This window comes from Aplidium turbinatum, chromosome 14, assembly GCF_918807975.1.
Source record: "Aplidium turbinatum chromosome 14, kaAplTurb1.1, whole genome shotgun sequence".
NCBI classification, from domain to species: domain Eukaryota; kingdom Metazoa; phylum Chordata; class Ascidiacea; order Aplousobranchia; family Polyclinidae; genus Aplidium; species Aplidium turbinatum.
The window spans coordinates 889,905-911,594 of NC_137485.1; the positions used below are offsets into that span (position 1 = coordinate 889,905).

General features: G+C 38.4%; 2 protein-coding genes across 2 annotated transcripts; both read left to right on the forward strand.

Moving 5' to 3' along the window:
* Nucleotides 1-3,748: 3,748 nt before the first annotated feature.
* On the forward strand, nt 3,749-12,221 carry LOC145783120 (dolichyl-diphosphooligosaccharide--protein glycosyltransferase subunit TUSC3-like). Its single transcript, XM_082594899.1, has 7 exons — nt 3,749-3,915; nt 7,160-7,254; nt 9,370-9,562; nt 9,913-10,053; nt 10,264-10,404; nt 10,653-10,881; nt 11,303-12,221. The coding sequence occupies exons 1-7, from the start codon at nt 3,835-3,837 to the stop codon at nt 11,407-11,409; spliced, it is 987 nt and encodes a 328-aa protein (XP_082451025.1). The 5' UTR covers nt 3,749-3,834; the 3' UTR covers nt 11,410-12,221.
* Nucleotides 12,222-18,390: 6,169 nt separating this feature from the next.
* Nucleotides 18,391-20,009, forward strand: LOC145783576 (kelch-like protein 24). The gene is made up of 2 exons (XM_082595472.1): nt 18,391-19,623; nt 19,765-20,009. Exons 1-2 carry the CDS (start codon nt 18,393-18,395, stop codon nt 20,007-20,009), a joined length of 1,476 nt encoding a protein of 491 aa, XP_082451598.1. The 5' UTR covers nt 18,391-18,392.
* Nucleotides 20,010-21,690: the final 1,681 nt, after the last annotated feature.

Below are 21,690 nucleotides of genomic sequence, written 5' to 3' on the forward strand. Positions count from 1 at the left end.
AAACCGCTAAATAAAATTAGGTAGATATAATGAAAGAATTTTTTTCATTTAGCCTACTTGCCAAGTCTCCTACAAGTCAGCAGTTGTGAGCTGAGCTACTGTAGCATCATTTGAGCAAGTGGCAAGTGGCTATCAGTAGTTAGAACGGCCACAAAACCCAAAAAATAAAACAAAAACAGAGAGAAGCACACATGTAGTAATGAATGACAGCCTAATAAAAAGTGTTGTGAATTGAATTTGCCAGTTCCAATATTGATGTGGATGAGCAGTCATAATAATAGGATAGAGAAAGAAAACCGGACATAAAAGAAACCCATCCTCAGGCAAAAGCCCATTTCAATGTGGCCCAGAAGAGCAGGTGTTGAGCTCTTTCTATGGTTAAACTGCACATTACACAGTAGCCTAAGACGATTGAGATTTGATATCCAGTTTAAGTTATTGTTTCTTGTCCTGGTGGGTGATGGAATGGATGAGCTGGTAGATGATGATGTCCTGATGGTGTTGATGAAGCTCCCATCCCCTTAATGATGAAACTGACCTAGCCATTACTTGGCATGTGACAAGTTAGTAAATTCAGTTTAGCAAGCGATGGCCAATCACGTAAACATCATTTCGTCAACCTAATAAAATAACTGTTTAAGTCATTTTTTTGCAAAAATGAGATATTTATACAAAAATGATTAGAAAACGCAGAGCGGTTGTTTTGACTAGGTCACCTTTTCAGATTGTTCACTACAGAGTATAGCATGCTCAAAAAATTAAACTGCCTAAGTCATGAGATGGACATAGGCAATTTAATTTCTTGCCTAAGTCATTCGTTTTTTGACTTAGCAAAATGACTTACGAAGTTTTTTTATTAGGCTGTCGATTTGCTGCCTTGCTTTGCAGTAGCTGAAGTGTAATTGCTGAGTCGTCATTTACCGAAAGATCTTCTTTTCATGTTTGTGTTTGTGACAAATAAATAAACTGACTGACGACCTACCGTACTTGCCAGCATTGAACTTGAACCTGTACTGCCCAGTGTTGCCAGATTTTTTTAAAAAAAAGAGCCCAAAAATGCGCCAAAGCAACTTAAAAGTAGCCCAATTTGCCGTCGCGACGTCGACGGTTGAGCAACGAAGGCGCAGGCTTTCTAGGGGGTTTTTGGGCATGCCCCCAAGAGTCATGGACAAAGCAACATCTTTGTCCATCATGCTGATTGTGTAGATACAAAATACATACATTAATACAACATACAATAAGTACAATGTTCAATATTGAATCAAGCATTGTTCAACAGAAAAAAACTTAGACGAGCCAATGCTATACAAACTTCATACAAATTCCTATTTTCAAATTCAAGATACAAATGGTTCCATAGTAGATGCTAATGCATGGCATAAGCCCGTCAACTCAGATGAACTACCAAGAACCAACACCCAACAAAATTCTATCATCAACTGCTGAAGCTTCATTTTCATATATAGAGCTGTCATGCTTCCGCATTGATGACCGGGGATCAAACAGCATTTTTCCAATTGTTGCAGCAAAGTTCTGATCCTCACAATCGCTGACAAAAGTTGAAGTCCGATACGATTTCGCAGTTTGGTTTTGATTGCAGAAACTCTCGAAAAGGCTCGCTCAACTACCGTAATGCATTGCTGATTGGTATAGGCTACATTGTTAGTGCCAATTGAGCAACTTCTCTAAATTTATACTCCCCTGCAGCATTTCTAAACTCGTACACCTTGGTACAAAAAATACAAGAATCTATCATTGTTTTTCAATCATACAAGGAAGACCAGTTTACATTCAGTAAGTTTCTCCACTGACATTCAATTTTTCCCACTTTAATTTATAGCTTAGACAGCAATAAAAGCTTCAAAAATTATGGTACGGTACCGTACTAAACCAAGATCATAACTACCCTATAATTTCCGATATTCGATACAAGTGCAATTTCGCTTTCGCCACTCGCCAGTCAGTCCTTCCATTCTCCCGGATGAAAATGAATACAGCATTGCTGTAACAACAGTCAAAGCTGCTAATGGTCAGCAGTAAAATCAATCCTCATGCCGAATCAAAAAAATAACGTCATTTTTTCCGTAATAAACCGAAACTTTACCCACATTTTCAAAGGCTGGTCGGATTCTACCAATTATTCAGTACTGCCAACTCAAAATTCACTGTCAAACAACTTAAAATTCTGCCAAATTTAGGCGCCGTCTCGCGCCAAATCAGAGACTAAAAGTAGCCCAAAAAAGCGCAAGTCGCAAACCAACATTTTTTGGCGCCAAGCCCAACTAAAAGTAGCCCAATTGCAGATAAATCGCCCAATCTGACAACACTGGTACTGCCTGTGACCCTTTATATCTTAAATTTTTCTGAAGGTGTTGCGACCGTGCCAAATTTCTTTCAAATCAATAACTTACTTCGGTCTCAAGCACGTTTTAACGTTCGCGTTTTGTCGCTTCTACCCTTTTCTCGACCTTTGCTATGTTGACGTGTATTGTTTTGATATGATGGTCAGAAATAAAAACAACCGGATAAGGATGATGATTACTATCTTTACTCTTCCATGAATAAGCTACTATACCGTATTGCATAATTTAATATTTGCCAGATAAGAATATATCACTAAGTTACTACCAGCTTGCATCTAACTACTCCCCTGATTATTATAAGCTATTATGTTCGTTCAGAGGATCGCTTGACTTTTCGTAAGATTATTATTTAGGTTGGTTTGGAAAAGATGCATGAAACAACTCAGACACTACATCCTTCATCGGCGCTACCAAAGAGTCTCCACCTCTCATTAGCGATACCAAAAACACTCCATCCCTCACTGACGCTATCAAAGATGATTCAACTCTTATTAGAAATACCAAAAACACGCTGCTATATCATCATGCTTGTTATGCTCTTACATGCGCAGGAAATTAATTTAAAAAACAAAGCTTTTTTAACTATTTTATCTTGATAATGAGCTGCCATATTATGTATTTGTTCTACAATATATAGGCTACTTAATATCGTTGCTGCGAACACTTTATTTCTGTATGAAATCTGTAAATAGTCCTTGTTTTGATAGTCCGTTATGTAATTTCAATATGTGTGTGTAACTGTGTATATTAGTTTGTTTTTGTGATGTTGGGTTCAGTCGTGTTCTCATTGCTTTAAGAATTGGCGCTCCAGTTGTTCCAGGAACGAGGAGGCGACTGATTCTTAACTAATTCATCAACTTATTTTAAAGTATCAGGTTTGGTGGCCGTGCTTGACTATATTTATTGATGCATATACCGCAATATTAGATCCTTTCACGCACGTCTTAAACCATTAAGGTTTTGCCACCTTTTCCTTTTGTTAGTTTTGTTACTGTATTTCTTTTTCTCAATATCATTTCTTTTGCATTCTGACAAAGAAAAATAAATTGAATTGAATTGAATTGAAAACTGAACTGAACTGAACTGAACTGATCTGATTCTGAAATCTGAATTTTAAAAATTTCATGACAGGGAAAACACCTGACGCCAGTCTTAAATTTTCCACATTTTTTTGCAATTCTAGCGTAAATGATTCCACAAAAAAAAAAAAAATTTAAAAGATTAATTTCTGAAAATATTTAGAAATTTTTTTTAAGATGTTGTTGACAACACATTGCTACAAGCTTTGCTGCAGAGAATGTATGGAACCTATGTGAAGCAAAATCTTGATTTGTGGTTTGTCCGTTCCTTGTACTGAATGCACGGTAGTCACTTTTGCAGCAGCCACGTACTTGTCGGAGTTTTGATTGATTTGCAATTTGTTAGTTTTCTGTTCCATCTTTTGGATTATTACCGTAGTTGAAATAGAAAGATGAAGATTTTGCAATTGATGTTGCTAGTCACTTTCATGCTTGCCAACTTATGTGTCCTATCTGATGGAAGAACAAAGCAGGTACGATAATAAATGAAGCAAAGAAGGCAACTAAGTGTGTGTTTTAATAATCGGAGCTGGTATACGAGTCCCCCCCCCTGGTAACTTACGACAAAGACAAGACTCAACCGAACATATAGGGTGAAACTACTTTACCTTTGCTTTACTGTTCACACACTTTAATTCACATGTTTTGTCAATTCCTCTTTATGAGTTGCCAAGGGGGGGGGACTTGTATACCAGCTCACAATAATCTAAAGGTTCGTGTTTTGTCGCTTCTACCGTTTTCTAGACCTCTGCTATCCTAGACATACAATGTTTTCGTTATGGTCAGAAATAATATCAAACTTAACTGAAGAATAAAGTAAATGCTGATGTGTCTCAACCTCAATTTTGGTTTGAATTTGAATTTCTTTTGTAGGCTACGGTATCGTATATTGTAAAATTAAAATCTCCCTTGTTACACAATGCAAGTATTGATTGTAGGTCTGTTTTTAAAAATTACAACCAATGAAATAAAAGTTTAATTTGTCTCTTTTTTAGGTTTTGTGGCTGTACGTTGTTAAAACACTATTTTCCAAACAGTGTTTTATCGATGCATATTTTAAACCTTTCAACAGTTTTTTTCAACTGTTCCTTTTGTTGGTGCAAAATTCATGCATTTACCTTATTGTTTTCTACATGTTTGCGTCAGCATTGAAAAACAAATTGAATTGGTTTCTCGGTGTTATTGAGGGTGAAAAGTAAGGATCCTTTATTTAGTATACAACTGAACGGTTAAGCATAGTTTGTAAACAAAATCAGTTAGGTTCGAAAACTTGTGTATAATTGAGACAATCGCTGTTTAAATCACAGCAAACTAACTTTATTCATTGTGTATTTACAATGCTGGATTGATGTAGACATTATATGATACACATCATTATGTTTTGTTGAAATTTTTCCCAGCCTCCTTCCCCTGAAGGCTACTCGTTGGATTCTCTTATACAGCAATTTTGATATGGGAGTAATATGCTGATGTTTATGTGTTGGAGTAATTTTGTGAGCTCATTGAAGGTGTAGAATCATTGAATTTACTTCAATTCGGCTTTTCTGCTTTTGCTTGGAACAAACTTCACTGTGAACATGACATGCGATGTGCATTGTCTTCACTTAAGCCACGAATTGAACTGCTGGCTTCGAAAATGCAGCTACATCCTTCTCATTAAAATGTAAAGAAAAGTAGATTGTGTTCTATTTGTTTGGATTGATGTATAATGGAAAATACAAGTATATAAACTTTGTTTTGGAATCCAAAACATATAATTCTTATAGCCTATAGTTTGACTTTAATTTATAACTTAAACTAGAAATAGGGGGCATACAAAGTTGTGCAAGCAACGTCAAAGGGGCGCAGTCGAAAAAGTTAAAGATCCCCTGATGTTATTGATTCTTTCCCCCTGCATTGATGCATACAAAGTGGATGTTGACATTAGTTGAACTTAATCAAAATAATTCAATTGATCGTTTATGCCGTTACCTCTTTCAATCTTATTATTTTAGTTATTCATTTCAAGATATACATTAAATACAGTTACCACTCACTAAAAACCTTAATAGCCTGCTTCATCTTATTAAAATCATTAGAAGGTACTTGTTCAAATAGAATATGGTAAATACATATATATATTACAAAAAATAAACTGGCTATTGGCTAAGTTACCTATGCGCTACCTAAGGTTTCATGCTATGTACAATCGTCAGGCGCAACACTGAAAAACAATAATAAAAGGAAGCAGGAAAGAGTTGAAATGCAACCAACTGATGGAAAGCAGTCAAGTAAAAGCGTAAATGATGAGGTCCAAAATCGTTTACCGGCAAAAACAGCAAACAATCGTTAATTATGACGTAGCAGTAAATGGTAAAAATGGTATCACAAATGACAGTAAAATATTGGCATGCATAACAATAAACATAAATTGGGTAATAATGATTTGAAGGCAAAGGTATAAGAGAGTTAAGCTATTTATAGCTTTTTAATTTAAATTTATTTCTGTCTGCACTTTGAAATTATTTTGTCTCTTTTGTTGATGCATGATGAAGGATCTGAGTTGTGGCAATAAAACCCTTTTTTGTAAGGCACAAGCATCTGTATGGCCTTAAACTGGTGATAATTTTCCATTTGATTGTAAATTTTTTGGTATGATTTTTCAAAGACCAGATTAGTTTGGAAAGTTCAGTTTCGTTTTTGTATTTTTGATTGTTGAAGGACTTTATGTGTTTTTAAATCTTGTTTCAAATTGACCTTCTGTAAGACCAAAATATTTTTGTTCAGTGTTTGAATGAATGACTACCTACTACCTAGAATACAAAATGAAAAGCTACCGAATACAAAATCTATCCAAATGAGTAACCTAGCTGTTGCAAACTACCAAACTATCGTCAATGCAAACTGAGTATTCAAATGCCCAGTTGCCCACCTTTTGAGAAAATCCTGTGTACGCCACTGTCTGCAGTGTTACCATCAAGCACCTAAGGAAATAGATTTTACTTGGATTAGCACCTAAATATCTTGACGCCACAGTGTGCGCAACCATTTGGCAAGCACCTAAAAGACGTGCTCCGTTTATTTTTATTCCACTTGTTTTGTTTGTGTTGAAATTGCTTTTAATCCTAACTGGCTAACATTAGAATTATATTCACTTCCTTCTACGCCTCATGAAAGTGATGCTGGTCCTGGCTAACAGTTTACTGACCTGGGTTTTTTTTTTCAGTCATTTATCAGTCATTGACCAATTTTTTAGCAAAATGTTCGAAAAAAAATATAGTCAATTTGTCTGAAAAAATATATAGTCAAAATGTCCGAAAAAAAAAACAACATTTCTCAGCAAAACTTAATGTCATAGCTAGTCAGAAAGTGCAAATTATAGTTTGTATCAGCTACTTCAAAGGAAATATTTTCATCAGAAATATTGACCGAAATAAATAAAAAATGACCGAATTTTTTCAAGTCATTTCGGACAAATGACCGAAAAGTCTCAGCGAAAAAAAAACAGTATGATACTGACTATAATAGATGCGCTCATGTTTAATGAATAATTGAATATCATAAAATGCCTGTGGTGACATTTTCAAACAGTGGTTTAAGCGCCAAAGGCTTCGCATATGGGATGGGCGTACCAAAAGACTCCACCAATGGTAATATTTGTGTTGAAGTGTTTTGATGATGATCTACTTTACTTTAATGTTTAAAAAACTGCTGACAAGTCACAACTTGCGTTTTCAGGATGTTCTTGAAGAAAAAGTATCCCAGTTAATGGAATGGGGAAATAGAAGAACAGTGATTAAGATGAATGGAGGAAAGTTTTCCACCTATGTTAGGTCAGTACCTGTCGGATTTTGTATCCAGAATGCGTGTGGTTATTGCTTTTTTTGTGGTTAATAACTTTTCAAATTCACTGCTTCAATTTATGACAAAAACAATTGTATCTTCCTTGAAGTTAAAGTCGTTTATGTGATCATATCATACCATTGCCAATTGACTAGTCGCTGGACTTGAATGTGTTGATCAAATCATTGGTTTGTTTTTGAAACAACTAATCAATTGTCTTGATGAAATATTTCACACTTTTAAAATTTTTTGATACTGCATACACAAAACTACACTAAACACTTTTCTTCATAAAATCAATGCTTTGAGCTGCTACTCATATTTAGCAAAACTAAGTCTCGCAGCTGCTGCTTCCTTTGACATACTGCCAATGGTTTTACCTCTAGAATGCAATGAATTTCGTTGTTTCCACGGCGCGAAAGTACAGCTCTGTCATCCTAGCAATGTTTGCTGTGGGCACAACGGTATAGACCAGTGGTTCCCAACCTTGGGTTCGCGGACCCCTAGAGGGTCCGTGAGAAAGCATTTGGGGGTCCGTGATTACCTTGATGAATTTTGGCAAAAAAAAACTTTGTTTTATATTATATGCACTAATGGAGCACCAACTATGCTCGGGAACAAATTCGGATTTGCTGCTTTAGTAAAAAACGAAGCTCCTCGCGTGGCTGTTACCCGTTGCTTCTTACACAGTTAGACCTACGCCTTAGCAGCAAAAACTTTACTAGCAAGTCTCAAAGAAATTCTGACGAATTGCGTGAAAGTCGTTAATTTCATCAAAAGCAGAGCTGCAAACCACCGTGCTTTTAAAGCCTTCTGTCAAGAAGTAGGGTCAGATTACGGAGTACATTTGTCACATTCTGAGATACGTTGGTTATCTAGAGAAGTTTTAAAACGACTGCAGCAGCTAAAAATGAGGTATCAACTCTTTTGAAAGCAAAAGGAAGTCCCCTCTCAAAATTGTTCTAGAGTAAAAGTTTTCTATACGGCATGGCCTACTTAGTCGATTTTTTCGGTCATATTAACAATGTTAATCGTGGCATTCAAGGACCAGGTGTGACAATACCGTAATTGATGCAGCTGAAAAACTGAAAGCGGTTTTAGCCAAGTTGCCGGTTTGGAAACGCAGATTGGAAGCAGGTAATTACGCTAACTTTCCAATGTTAGAAGATCTTATCTTGATGGATGAAACTCAAAAAGAATGTAGGCTACTCTTTTGATCTCTATGAAAGAAAAATTTTGCGCACACTTGAAACCCTGCAAATCTCATTTCAACGTTATGTTAATTTAGAACACCTGCCGAAGGAAGTTGAAACATGGATTCGAAATCCGTTTCTTTTTGACTTGAACAACATTAGCGATGACGATCTCAGTAAAGATGACCTAATTGATTTGAGATCAAAAGAGTTATTACGCATTGAGTTTCATTCAAAAACTGTGGAAGAATTTTGGTGCTCACAACTGCAAACTTATCCATTCTTGGCAAAGCAAGCGATTATTGTTTTGTTACCATTCATAACCACTTACCTTTGCGAGGCAGGATTCTCAGCTCTTGTTACAATAAAAACAACATCGAAATTGCCTGGACAGTGGACGACTGGACGTTGAAGATGACATGCGTGTTGCATTGTCAAAACTCAACCGCAGTTCAGTCGTTTAGTTCAGGAAAGGTAACAACAGCCCTCATTAAATTTGCTTACGTTGAAAAAAGTTTCGGCATGGCACTTTGGGTCACCTTAATATTCAAATACTGCTGACATTTCTTGAACAATTCATTCATTTTCTTATTTGAGCAACTGTTTAACCTGATATATGCCGCAGGAGTCACAGCGGCAATGCAATATGACACAGTACAGTAGTTGAGTACCATAATTATTACAATAGTACTGTGATTGAACTGACTGGTGTGAAAATAAATTTATTTGCAATAGTCAATAGTATGTTAATTGAGTTTCAGGCAAAATTCAGGTAGGGGTCCGCAGAATTATTAATTTGTCTAAAGGGGTCCGTGACAACAAAAAGGTTGGGAACCACTGGTATAGACGCTTCAGGTAGTTTGGTGTTGGAGCATTGTTCCCTTTGTTCTGATGACAATTGCCCAACTGCAGAACCAAGCCGAGGAATTACTCGGTGATCGTGATGTTCACTGCGTTGAACCCGAAACGAGGATGCAGCGTGTGCCAGGAAGCCAGCGACGAGTTTTCAATCCTTGCCAACTCTTACCGGTTTTCACCCTCCTACGGAAATGGTCTGTTCTTCGGCGTTGTGGATTTCGATGACGGCCCCGATGCTTTCCAGTCTGTGAGTTTGGAATGCATAGTTTTTGTCTACATTTGAATTTGAGTATTGTTGCTACCTGAAAATACCTTTGCATGGCTTCATGCTCAAAACAATAAAATTGTACTTGCTCTGCAAGCACACCGAACTTGCTTAATTAATGAATGCAATTTCTGTCTTATTCAGTGCACGTCTGTTGTATTGTAAAACATATTCGTTCTATTTGGCATCAGTTCAATAAAATTGTTTTTTTTTTTTTTTTAAATAAAATTGGTAACATTTTATATTTGTTGAATCAATGATGAACGGCCAATAAATCGGTGGTGCGTGTCTGCGAGTTCTTAACCAACGACGCAATGATTGTGTGTTCACAGTTGGGATTGAACTCAGCTCCCGCGTTCATCCACTTCCCAGCGAAGGGGAAACGTAAGTCGGCGGACACCTACGACATCCAGCGACTCGGGTTCCATGCTGACAACCTGGCCAAGTGGATGGCGGAAAGGACCGAAGTTTCGGTGAGCCGCTCAGTGGTTAACTAAGAAGTTTTGTCGCATGATTTTGCTTCGATGGAGTTTAGATTCTTATGACTTAGTAGCAAATTGCTCCACTCAACCAAAACAGTGCGAGAGAACTATTAAGGTCCTGTGGTTTCTTCACTTATAAATGTTTTGATGATGTAGTTTTGATGTTAGTTAGTTTTGAATAATAGTTTTGATGATGATCAGGTTCGTATCTTCCGTCCTCCCAACTACACCGGTACCATCGTCCTGGTCCTTCTCTTCTCTGGAGCCGGTGGTCTCCTCTACCTCCGACGGAACAGCCTTGAATTCTTCCAGAACAAGACATTTTGGGGGATTCTGTCCATCGTGAGTTCAGTGACAGGATTTATGCTTGTTATTTGGAAATTAAGGTTTTAAGTTTGTCAAACGGGGTAACTCTTAAACAATTCAAGCTCAACTTGACTTGGTTGATATGAAGCCAAGCACAAGCTAAGATTGCTAGCCCGAAAATCGAAGACTGGAATGAAACACTGTTAGTTTAACAGAACCGCAACGTTTTATTCACGTCAGCCAGCAATGCGCATGATGTGTCGATGACGTCACTATTTGTTCAGTTCGTCGTTTTGGGAATGACGTCAGGACAGATGTGGAACCACATCCGAGGCCCTCCATACTACAATCGCAATCCCCAGAACGGGGCGATCCACTACATCCACGGGAGCAGCCAGGGGCAGCTGGTGGCCGAGACCCACATTGTGATGGTCATCAATGCTGCCATTGTCATCGGGTTCGCTCTCCTCAACGAGGCCCACTCAAGCGAGACCGACGCACCCAAACGGAGAGGTGATTATGTGACTTAATCTTAGACTTACAGGTTGTCAGGAGTCATTTTCTGAAGTGGGGTCCGACAGGAAGCCCTGGTACATGATGCCGGTAGCGCCAGGCACCAGCTTAACCGCAACAAGAAGGTCTTGTGACGTGCATACTGCTTGATGTCGCAATGTGGCCAACCGGCTACGAAATTATGATTCAGGCAACAGGCCTAAGCGGTCATGGGGAAACTTTATTTGATGACGTATAAAGTACCGATGGCTTTGTAGATAGGAGGACGTTTGATGTCCTTGTACTATGTCACATTGTCACGTTACAAAGAACTTCTTGCTACAATCGATGCAGCTTACCGCTTGAAGGTGCTACGAATGATCTGTAGGTTGTGTGGTGACCTCCCGCTTATAATCGCGTCTCATCGCTTTATTGTCCACAGTTGTCGCGATCGTGGGTCTCTCTTTGGTTGTCTTCTTCTTCAGCGTCCTCATCTCCGTCTTCCGCCGGAAGTATCAGGGATACCCCTACAGCCTCCTCCTGCGATGAATTAGCAACGATCTGTTCCAATCTATTCGTCACAGTGACCGCTCTGTGGTTATGACGTCACATCTACGTAATTTATTTAGTCGGCATGTCCATTCGTAACCACTGGCAACTGTTTCTGCGAGTGCACTTGCTTCTAACGCCGTCATTGTCACTAAACTCTGCACCGCATTGTGATGAAACAATATCGTACCAGCGATGTCTCAAGAATTGACATTGTCTGGTTTAAGAAACTTGTTTGGTTTGAACGTTGCTTGCATTACGTTGATTCGATGTTGTATGACGTTGATTCGATGTTGTATGACGTTGATTTTCATGCCTCTTCCAGATATTCCGCCTTGTGGTCTAAATTAAAGAAATGTCAAGTTTGAAATGTCGCTTTCTTGTAGATGAATTGCCAACATCTCATAGTCAATGAACGGGTTTTGAACCACTGTCGCTAGCTCGGTCACCGAGATTGACGGAGTGAAGGTTTCGATTATTATAATTGTGTTGCCTGCGGATTATTCCATCTACTAGATGCCGCTAACAAACTGGATGCGGCCGTCATTGATTGAAGTGTATGACGCCCGGAGTTGAATCATTGCTGAAGATAACCAACGAATCAGCACATTACCAACCACACAACCAGTACATTCCTAATCATTGATTGGATGCTTGTTTGGCAAATTTCCCGCATGACCGGGTTTGCGTTAGTGGTTTGAACCAGTAGCGGATCTAGAAAAACAATTTGGAAGTCACCAGAGTTTCAACAGAATAAAGATTCTGAGAAATAATGCACTGTATAAGTTGTCTGCAATAACAATAAAACATCGCTGGGTGAGAGGTTTAATTTTATTTGGCACGAGCTTGGTAGACTCAACTTTGGGTTGAACGCTAGCTGGAGTCATGATTCAAAGTTTCATGACATGACAGTTTGGTTGGTTTTGAATTTTTATCCTCGAACTGACAAGGAAGGAACTTTAACGTACACCACTGTCTGAAAGACATAATGCAATCATGCGTGACGTATATGACATCACTGGTGTTTTAGTCACAATTTTCCTAATAAGTCAGATCGCGGTCATAAAGATCCTTCTTGCACTCTGTTCAGAAGAAAAAAGAATAGGCTATTTGCAGAGGGTGGGAATCAGACCCACGTATTCGAAATGACTATTCCTTTGCCCTAAACCGTTATGCCACGCTAGTTGCATCAAAAATCTTTCGAGAAGAACGGTCAGAATATCACGTGCTGAGTCACATGACTTAAATTAGCTGATTCGCATATACGTTACGCATGATTGCGTTATTGTTTTCGAAGATTGGAATACGTTTGTTTATCTTTATCCTGCATTGCGGGAAAACGGACGAGCGCTATGCATCGGTGTACGCCTTCCGACATACACCTGACCCACGCTGCAGCCGACGGCAATGTCTGTTTCCGGTTGTCTACTCTACTTATGACTTAAATTTGGTACTACCCATTACTCGAAATCGATCACTAGGTAGAGGCAATTATCGTTAAGTTTCTTGCACAGAGAAACAACAGCAAGTGCGGGTGGCTGGAGTCGAACATGCAGGCTCTCGACTGCGAGCCCAACGCGCTAACCACTCGGCCACGGATGAAACAGATTGAAGTGTCTACCGATTGACAAAGCCTTGGTTGGTTATTCTCATAGTTTCGCATACTTGTAGAATGTAGAGGCTCTTGATCTTGACGCAGGGCCAGCTACCGTGATTGACAAAGTAAAGTTTTCTATTGCTGAAGTTTTGTTGCCGGGAAATTATTTCATCCACAAGATGCCCTTGAATGGAAAGCAGTCCTTGTACTGCGTTGCTCGAGAGCCGAACCAGCGTCGCTTGATCTTTATTCAAGCGCTTAAGTCTACCCCGTTAGCTCAGCAGTTAATCTCCCGTCTCAAGATCACGCGCGCTGGTTGAACTCTCGAGGTGTGCGATTGAGCAACGCATTTCAGGACTGCTCAGCGGCACCTAATGGATAGAATAATTTCCCGCCAACAACATTTCGTCCGCCCCGTTAGCTCAGTGGTTACGCGCCCGACTAGAGATCACGCGGCACTGGTTCGGCTCTAGGTGGTGCGGTTGAGCAACTTGTGGATGGAATAACTTCCCGGCAACAACACTTCAACAATCAAAAACTTCACTCTGCCAATCTCGGTAACCAGCCCTGCATCAAAAGCCTCTACAAGTATGCGAAACTACCAGGAATAACCTATCAAAGCTTTGTCAGTCCGAGGATAAAGATTCAAAACCAAACCATTTCAACAATCGTTGCTTCTCAGGGCAACTTTAATTACAGAAAAATTGTTGGCAGCACTATTTAGTAATCAGCTGATTCATGAGGAAACCTTTAATCTTATTCTTTCTCAAGGATGCCAGCGCTAGGTTTTTCCACCTAGATCTGGGTTTAAAAAAAAAGGCATGGAACGCCTGTTCTGTACATCTTTTCTGGACCTGGTTTTTTTGAACACACAATCTAAGTTTATTGGAAATTTGTCGTTGGCATCCCTGCTTCACATCAGTAGTTCACAGGATTCAAATCCTGCAGGATCTTGAATTTTTCGTGAAAACAGGATTAGCTTTCAGAAGTTTTTGCAGCAGTTCAAAGATTGAAACAGCGTATAAAATTATTCACAATCTTGCCAGATTATATTTTGGCAGTGGCTATTTGACCGGCGCCGGTCTTTGAATCTGAAACACTATTTGACTGTTCATGACGTCACCATACAGGCACCTTTTTCTTTTTCTCTTTCAAAGCAAAAGACGAGAAGCGCGTATATAAGTTCTAAATTAGACAATTTTATTCAACTTGATCCGTGGCGCGTGCAATACTTCGCTGGCTTCTATTCTAGAGGGAATGAGTTTGATACTACCTGGAAGCATTATTTTTTCTTTAACTAAATTTTGACCCGAAGTGCATTTTTGTAGTCAATTTTTAATTTGAGTTGCCTACAGCCCAATTTTTTATGTCTTTTCAAATGTGAGTAATAAAGTTAGAGTTTTTTTAATTTGCTGGAATTTGTTAATTTCTCTGGGTAATTTTCCGTTTGTGGCCGTGCTAACTACTGATATATAGCCTACTACATAATTTTTCATTCAGGCACGTTTTAAACCTTTCAAGGTTTTGCCTCCTTTTCCCGTTCATTAACGTGCTGGTAGGTCTATATCAACTTTTCTAGTTAGTGTCTTTTTCGTCCCGGACGCGTTAATGACGAAAAATAAAATGATTGATTGATTGATGTGACCGTGTTTGCCGAACAAAACATTACATTTTAGCTCTCAACAGTCAACAAGTTAGTTACATACAATGCTTCTTTTAAAAAAAATGGTAATGGTATGTAAATGTAATGCAACTCAAATTAAAAATTGACTACAAAAATACACTTCGGATCAAAATTTAGTTAAAAAAAAAAGAACGCTTCCGGGTATCGAACTCATACCCTCTAGAATAGGAGACGGCGAAGTATCGCACGCACCACGGATCAAGTTGAATAAAATTGTCTAATTTAGAAATTATATACGCGCTTCTCGTCTTTTGCTTTGAAAGAGAAAAAAAGTGACTGTATAGTGACGTCATGACCGGTCAAATAGTGTTTCAAATTCAACTGCCTTATATTTTTACATGTACGTACAGGTAGTAAACTGCCTAGCCTCTGTATAGAAAATAATGACAATTACACCAACAACCAATTCTCCCTAAGGATCTTAAATGTCCCAAATGTAACCGAACTTTTAAAGCTAGTATTGGACTCCTCAGCCATTTAAAAACTCACCGTCAGCTGTTTTGTTTTTTTTATTGCGAAGATTTTGGTAGCATTTCAGGGTGGCGATGATGTTGTCCTCTGCTGATGTCGTGCCCCCGATGTTGTCCCCTCATACATTGGGATGCGCAATCATTTACGCCACCAGAAAAAGCTTCATATGTGGCGAGCTGTTGCATTTCAACTCGAGCGTCAATGCCCATGTCGTTCCCACTGAGTGATTATGAATAGGCAGTGGCTATTTGACCGGCTCCGGTCTTTGAATCTGAAACACTATTTGACCGGTCATGACGTCACTACATAAGCAGTTTTTTCTTTCAAAGCAAAAACGATAAGCGCCTTAAGTTTTAAATTCAACACGTTTTCTTCAACTGAGTCCGTGGCGCATACGTAACGTCTCGGGCTGCCATTCTAGAGGGAATGATTTCGATACTATCCGGAAGCGTTCCTTTTTTTTTTCTTTTAACTACAAAAGGATACAAACTGATATGAATGAATCAACAAGTGAATAAAAAAGTTTCAAAACTAATTAAAAAAGTTTTTTCTAGTCTTTATTTTTAACAAATTCCTTTCATTTCTTAGCACAAATTCTCTGAAAAAAATCACACCTTCTAATAGGCTGTAAGATTACGTTTCGCTGAAGTCCGAAGTTAAAAATTAAATCCAGTCTCATTGTCGCACAACAATCAGTCAAGTTTCAAATCATCATCTCAACCAACCCTTCAAGACAACTTTCCACTTTCACTTTACTACGCTACGCTGAACGGGAGATCGAAACACTGGCCTTTGTCCGTAGTTGCTTTTCAAAATGTCTTTTTAGACATTCTTTTTGGGTCAATAATGTCTTTTTAGATATTACTTTTAAAGAAATAAAAAGGAGTCAAAAGGCATGTAAATTTCACTCTGTGTGGAGCTACATGTACTTGAGAGGTTATAACTGTTATTCTTTTATTTACAAAGTTAAAAAACTTAACTTTGTTACTCACATTTGGAAAGATTTAAAAAAATGGGCTGTAGGCTACTCAAATTAAAAATTGACGATAAAAATGCACTTTGGGTCAAAATTTAATTAAAAAAAAAAAAAAAGAACGCTTCCGGATAGTATCGAACTCATTCCCTCTAGAATGGCAGCCCGAGACGTTACGTATGCGCCACGGACTCAGTTGAAGAAAACGTGTTGAATTTAAAACTTAAGGCGCTTATCGTCTTTTGCTTTGAATAAGAAAAAGAAGAAAGTGCTTATGTAGTGACGTCATGACCGGTCAAATAGTGTTTCAGATTCAAAGACCGGAGCCGGTCAAATAGCCACTGCCTTATGAATAACGCTGCCGAAAAGACGATAAGGAACTTCGACACGCATCAAATGATTTATCGCATCAATAAAGTGTATTGTGATATTACTTACATCCTGCTTATTGTCAGACATCAGCTGATTGGTCAATCAATAATGTTAACAATTCAAGCATAGACAGTGTGTATTGTGATTTATTGGGTGCTTTGTCTGCTTTCTAATCCTTTGTGATTATAAGTGGCAAAGTACTTTATTCACAAGGCCGCTTGCATAAAATTTTTCATTTTATGACGGACCAATGCGGCCGACGGAAAGACGAGATCTGGCGGACAAAATGTTTGTTTTTGTAGGTTAATTGTCGCCTTCAGTTTCAAGGCCTGCTCTCCTGTCGCTGTTCGTCTCTCTCATCAAAGGACGAGAGTGAACAGTTTTATTTTCTGTTCCCTTTTTTCTATTTAAAGCAGCTTAGATGGAAAAATACAAAATCTTTAGAAAATAACGTATGGATTAAAATGGTTCACTTAGGAAGGAAATCTTGTTTGGCATGATACTGGATTGCTACAAGATCATCATCCTCGGTGAGGGATAGCCATCATCAGTAGGGTGGTTTGAAATTTTTTTTTTGCAATTTCAATGTGGAGGGTTCTGAAAACCTGGCAAACCTTTAAAAACTAACATTTGCACATTTTTTTTGGTAGGACCCAAAACCCAGCCACCTACCCCCCAATAAAGGTCATGATAGGTCAAATTTAGTAAAAAATCCCCTAACTTGCTCACCACTCATAGTAGAAAGTCAGTTGTGGTGTCAAAAGATGCATAATACCTATGTTTCTATGTGTCATTAAAGGAACTTTTTCTCTAAATGCATTAGTTTTTAAGATAATTAAAAAACATACATTTTTTAGAGTACCGTATGTGGGACATTCCTTGCCAAACGTCTTCGTTTTTGCTCAAACTAGGTCAATATGTTATTTGGCATGATATAGCCATGCATTACAAATTTTAACTCAATATTTTATTATAGTTTTGGAAATATGATGCTTTAAAGTTTTAGGCACCCCCTAAAGTTTTCTGCATTTGTTTTTTTTGGACCATTTTCAATTAACAATATCTTGTGTTGTAGCTGTTGTGTTGTGGTCATTCCTGCTGCTGTTGTGTTGTGGTCATTCCTGCTGCTGTTGTGTTGTTGTGATTCCTGCTGCTGTCGTGTTGTGGTCATTCCTGCTGCTGTCGTGTTGTGGTCATTCCTGCTGCTGTTGTGTTGTGGTCATTCCTGCTGCTGTTGTGTTGTGGTCATTCCTGCTGCTGTTGTGTTCATTCCTGCTGCTGTTGTGTTGTTGTCATTCCTGCTGCTGTCGTGTTGTGGTCATTCCTGCTGCTGTTGTGTTGTGGTCATTCCTGCTGCTGTTGTGTTGTGGTCATTTCTGCTGCTGTTGTGTTGTGGTCAATGGTCATTCCTGCTGCTGTCGTGTTGTGGTCATTCCTGCTGCTGTTGTGTTGTGGTCATTCCTGCTGCTGTTGTGTTGTGGTCATTCCTGCTGCTGTTGTGTTGTTGTCATTCCTGCTGCTGTCGTGTTGTGGTCATTCCTGCTGCTGTCGTGTTGTGGTCATTCCTGCTGCTGTTGTGTTGTTGTCATTTCTGCTGCTGTTGTGGTCAATGGTCATTCCTGCTGCTATCGTGTGGTGGTTATTTCCATACAATAATTGGATTGATGACCTATAAAGTTTGTTTTATTATTTTATTAAAAACGTCAAATATTTTATTTGCACAGCAGTTGAGATTAATTTTATGTTTTTATAGAAATAACATTCAAATTTAGTGTATCATTCATAAAATAAATGTGTATTTAGTTCCTTGAAAGTTTATTGTTTTTATGAGCAAATTGGATATTTCTATTTTTGCAGGGAAACAATCAGTTAATTTTAAATTTATAATGAAGTCTAAAAACTATAAAAGTAATCATGCTTTAGAAATTTTGGCAATGTTGAACAATGACAGAATCAAAATGAAAAACTATTGTGATGTCACTTTAACTGCTGGATCTAATGACTTTGCTGGACACAAATGTATCCTTGGAGTGTTTTCAACATTTTTATCAAAAATGTTTTCTGTGGAAATGAAGGAAAAGTATGAAGGAAAAGGAAATGTCCAAGGAGTGACTGAAGAAACACTTGAAGCTGTTTTGAACTTCATTTACACTTGTGACATCACAATCACAAGTGAGAATGTGTATGACGTAATAGAAGCAGCTAATTACATGGGGATTCTTCACTTGAAGGAATTCTGTGAGGAGTTTTTACTTGAGGAAATTGATGTAACAAACTGTCTACAAATTCATTCATACTCAAAGTTGTATGATCTTGACAAACTTGTAGAAGAAGCAGATTTTGTGATTGCAAACAATTTTGAAAGTCTAATCAAGGAAAAACAATTCAACGAATTGAAATTTGAAGACATCAAGAAAATATTTGAAATTGAAGATAAACAAGTGACGTCTGAGGAAATTGTTTTCCATGGAATGATGGAATGGATCAAACATGACGTCGATGCACGTCAGCAACACTTGACTGAACTTTTCAGTTCATTGAAACTTGAAAATTTATCCTGGGATTTTTTGCAAGATGTTGTCAGCCAAGAAGAATTGATCATGAATTGTCATGAATGCACCAAAATGTGTTTTCAATCAACTCTTTCTAGAATTCGGACACAAAAAAATAATCAAGCCATTATTGAGCAACAGAAAGCAGAGAAATGCTTCATTGCATTTGCTGGAAAGCAAGTGTGGAAATATGACTTCAAATATAAAGAAGCAAGTAATCTGCCAATCCCAAAGTTTGATCACAGTTGTGGATCAGTTGTGAGTCACAAAAGGAAAGTTTACGTCATAAGTGGAAAGAATACCAACGCAGTGGAAAGATTGGACTTGGACGACCAGGCGTCAGGTTGGAAGGAATTAGCTTCTACAAATAGAAAGAGAGAAGATGGTGCTTCTGTTGTTTTCGATGATCGCATTTACAATTGTGGTGGGTGGAAGGAATGGGGTGGTCTACGATCTGGAGAATGTTATAACATTGATGAGAACAAATGGAAAAGTATTGATGACATGAATAAAGGACGTTTTCGCTCTGCCTTGGTTTCTACCGGCGGGGGAATATATGCAATTGGTGGTTGGAACAATGATGATCTATTAAACTCAGTTGAACATCACGATCCTCGCCAAGGTGGTTGGAAGATTCTTCCTTCAATGAAAGTTGAAAGACGTAGTCTAGCAGGTGTTGTTCTCAATGATCATATATACGCTATAGGTGGGGTGAACAATAATAATAAAAAATTGAAATCAGTCGAACGGTTTGATCCACGGAACCAAACTTGGTGCAACGTTGCGGAGATGAATTATGCAAGATCCCTTCATGGAGCGTGTGTTTTTATTGGGAAAATATACGTCGCTGGAGGAGGATCAGATGCTGTGGAGGCTTATCATCCAGAGAAGAATATTTGGGAAATTGAGGCAAACATTCCTGAATTTGAAAACGTTCGATTTATTTTTTAAGTTTTAGTTTGTGATAATACATTTTTTAACTTTGGTAATTTTGCTTATTTCTCAGATGTCGGGGGTAGGACGTGGTCTGGCAAGGCACATACTCAGTCTCCACTCAGCAAGTACATTTCAGCTACCGGTACTGTCTAAGTCAGCAAATACAATTTTTATCTAGCATTGGACTTGCTTGGCCATCGCTTGCTAAACTAAATTTGCTGACTTAATACATGCCAAGTATCGGCTTGGTCAATTTTTACTTACTTAGGTGCATTTATTTACCAATTTCAGTCACTTGCTGAAATGGTGATAGCTCAGTCATCACTTGTTCAACTGTAATGTGCTGAGTTGTATGAGACTCATTCGTTATATTCTCAGCCCACGTCTTTCGGTGTTGTCCAGGTTTCTTTGTGATTGGAACTGGCACATCTCGGCAATGATTTATCCATCCACTGTTCTGTTTAACATGTCCAAACCAGCGGAGACTATTGGGTCGGACATTCTCGATCTTTGGTACGCCCACCATGGCAAGTAGTGTGTCTAATATGGAGTACCGATGTTGCAGATCCTTCGCATCATTGCGTGGTCATTTCGTTTGATTCTACCAAGTACCTCTTTTGTCACAGCCCAGCGTTCGTTCGCAAACAACATTGCACTTCTGACACACCTACTATAAACCCTGCCTTCTTTTGCACTTGAATGTTAAGTCCGATTTCAGCCCACCGCTTGAACCACTGCACTTTTTGTGAACCCAGAGGAGGCAAGTGTTGCATTGGATGGAATTTCTGGCTACATCGGTCGTACGCAATGCAACGTGATCCTTTTTTTTATTAAAGAAACATTTTAATGATCAAAAAATTATTCTTATGCAATTTTTTTATCATGTACTTATATTATATTGTTTGTTTTAAAACTTTTGTGTGTTTGAGTTTTCTGTCTTTTTTCCTGATTTTGTGATACAGTAATACTGCGAACAGGGCTATCTAAAGAAGGGGATACGAAGGCTTTTATTACGTCTGACAATAGAAGGGCTTTTGTTCATCGTAAATAGATTTCGATTTTCGAGTAATGGGTAATACCAAATTTAAGTCATAAGTAAAGTAGACAACCGGAAAACAGACATTGCCGTCGGCTGCAGCGTGGGTCAGGTGTATGTCGGAAGGCGTACATCGATGCATAGCGCTCAAGTCCGCTTTCCCGCAATGCAGAATAAAGATAAACAAACAAATAATTAATCTGTGTTTATCGTAAAATAACAATTGGCATCGATAGTAGTTTAATAAATCTTGTTATGATAACTTGCATTGCGCTATTAGCACCAGGCCTGGATATTCACAACATGCTCATGGTTGCTTGTTAATTCAACTACTCATATACTTGCTTTATATCTAGCCTACTGCAAAGGCTTTGTTAAAAAAAACAGCTTACTGGTAACTTTTCAACTGTCTTTGTAAACAAGTATTCTTTAAATATGCTCTACGTAACATTTGCTAACTGTCTTCTGTAGCTCATTGTACCAGCTGCACTACAAAACTTTCTACGATTATAAAAAGAACCACATGTTTAACGTGCTACAAACTACCGCCCTAGTAGTGTCATGAGAATAAGGCCATCGCTGTGAGCCTTCGCATCCCCTTCTCTAGATATCCCTGACTGCGAATCACAGATACAACACATGAAAGCAATCAAGGGACCT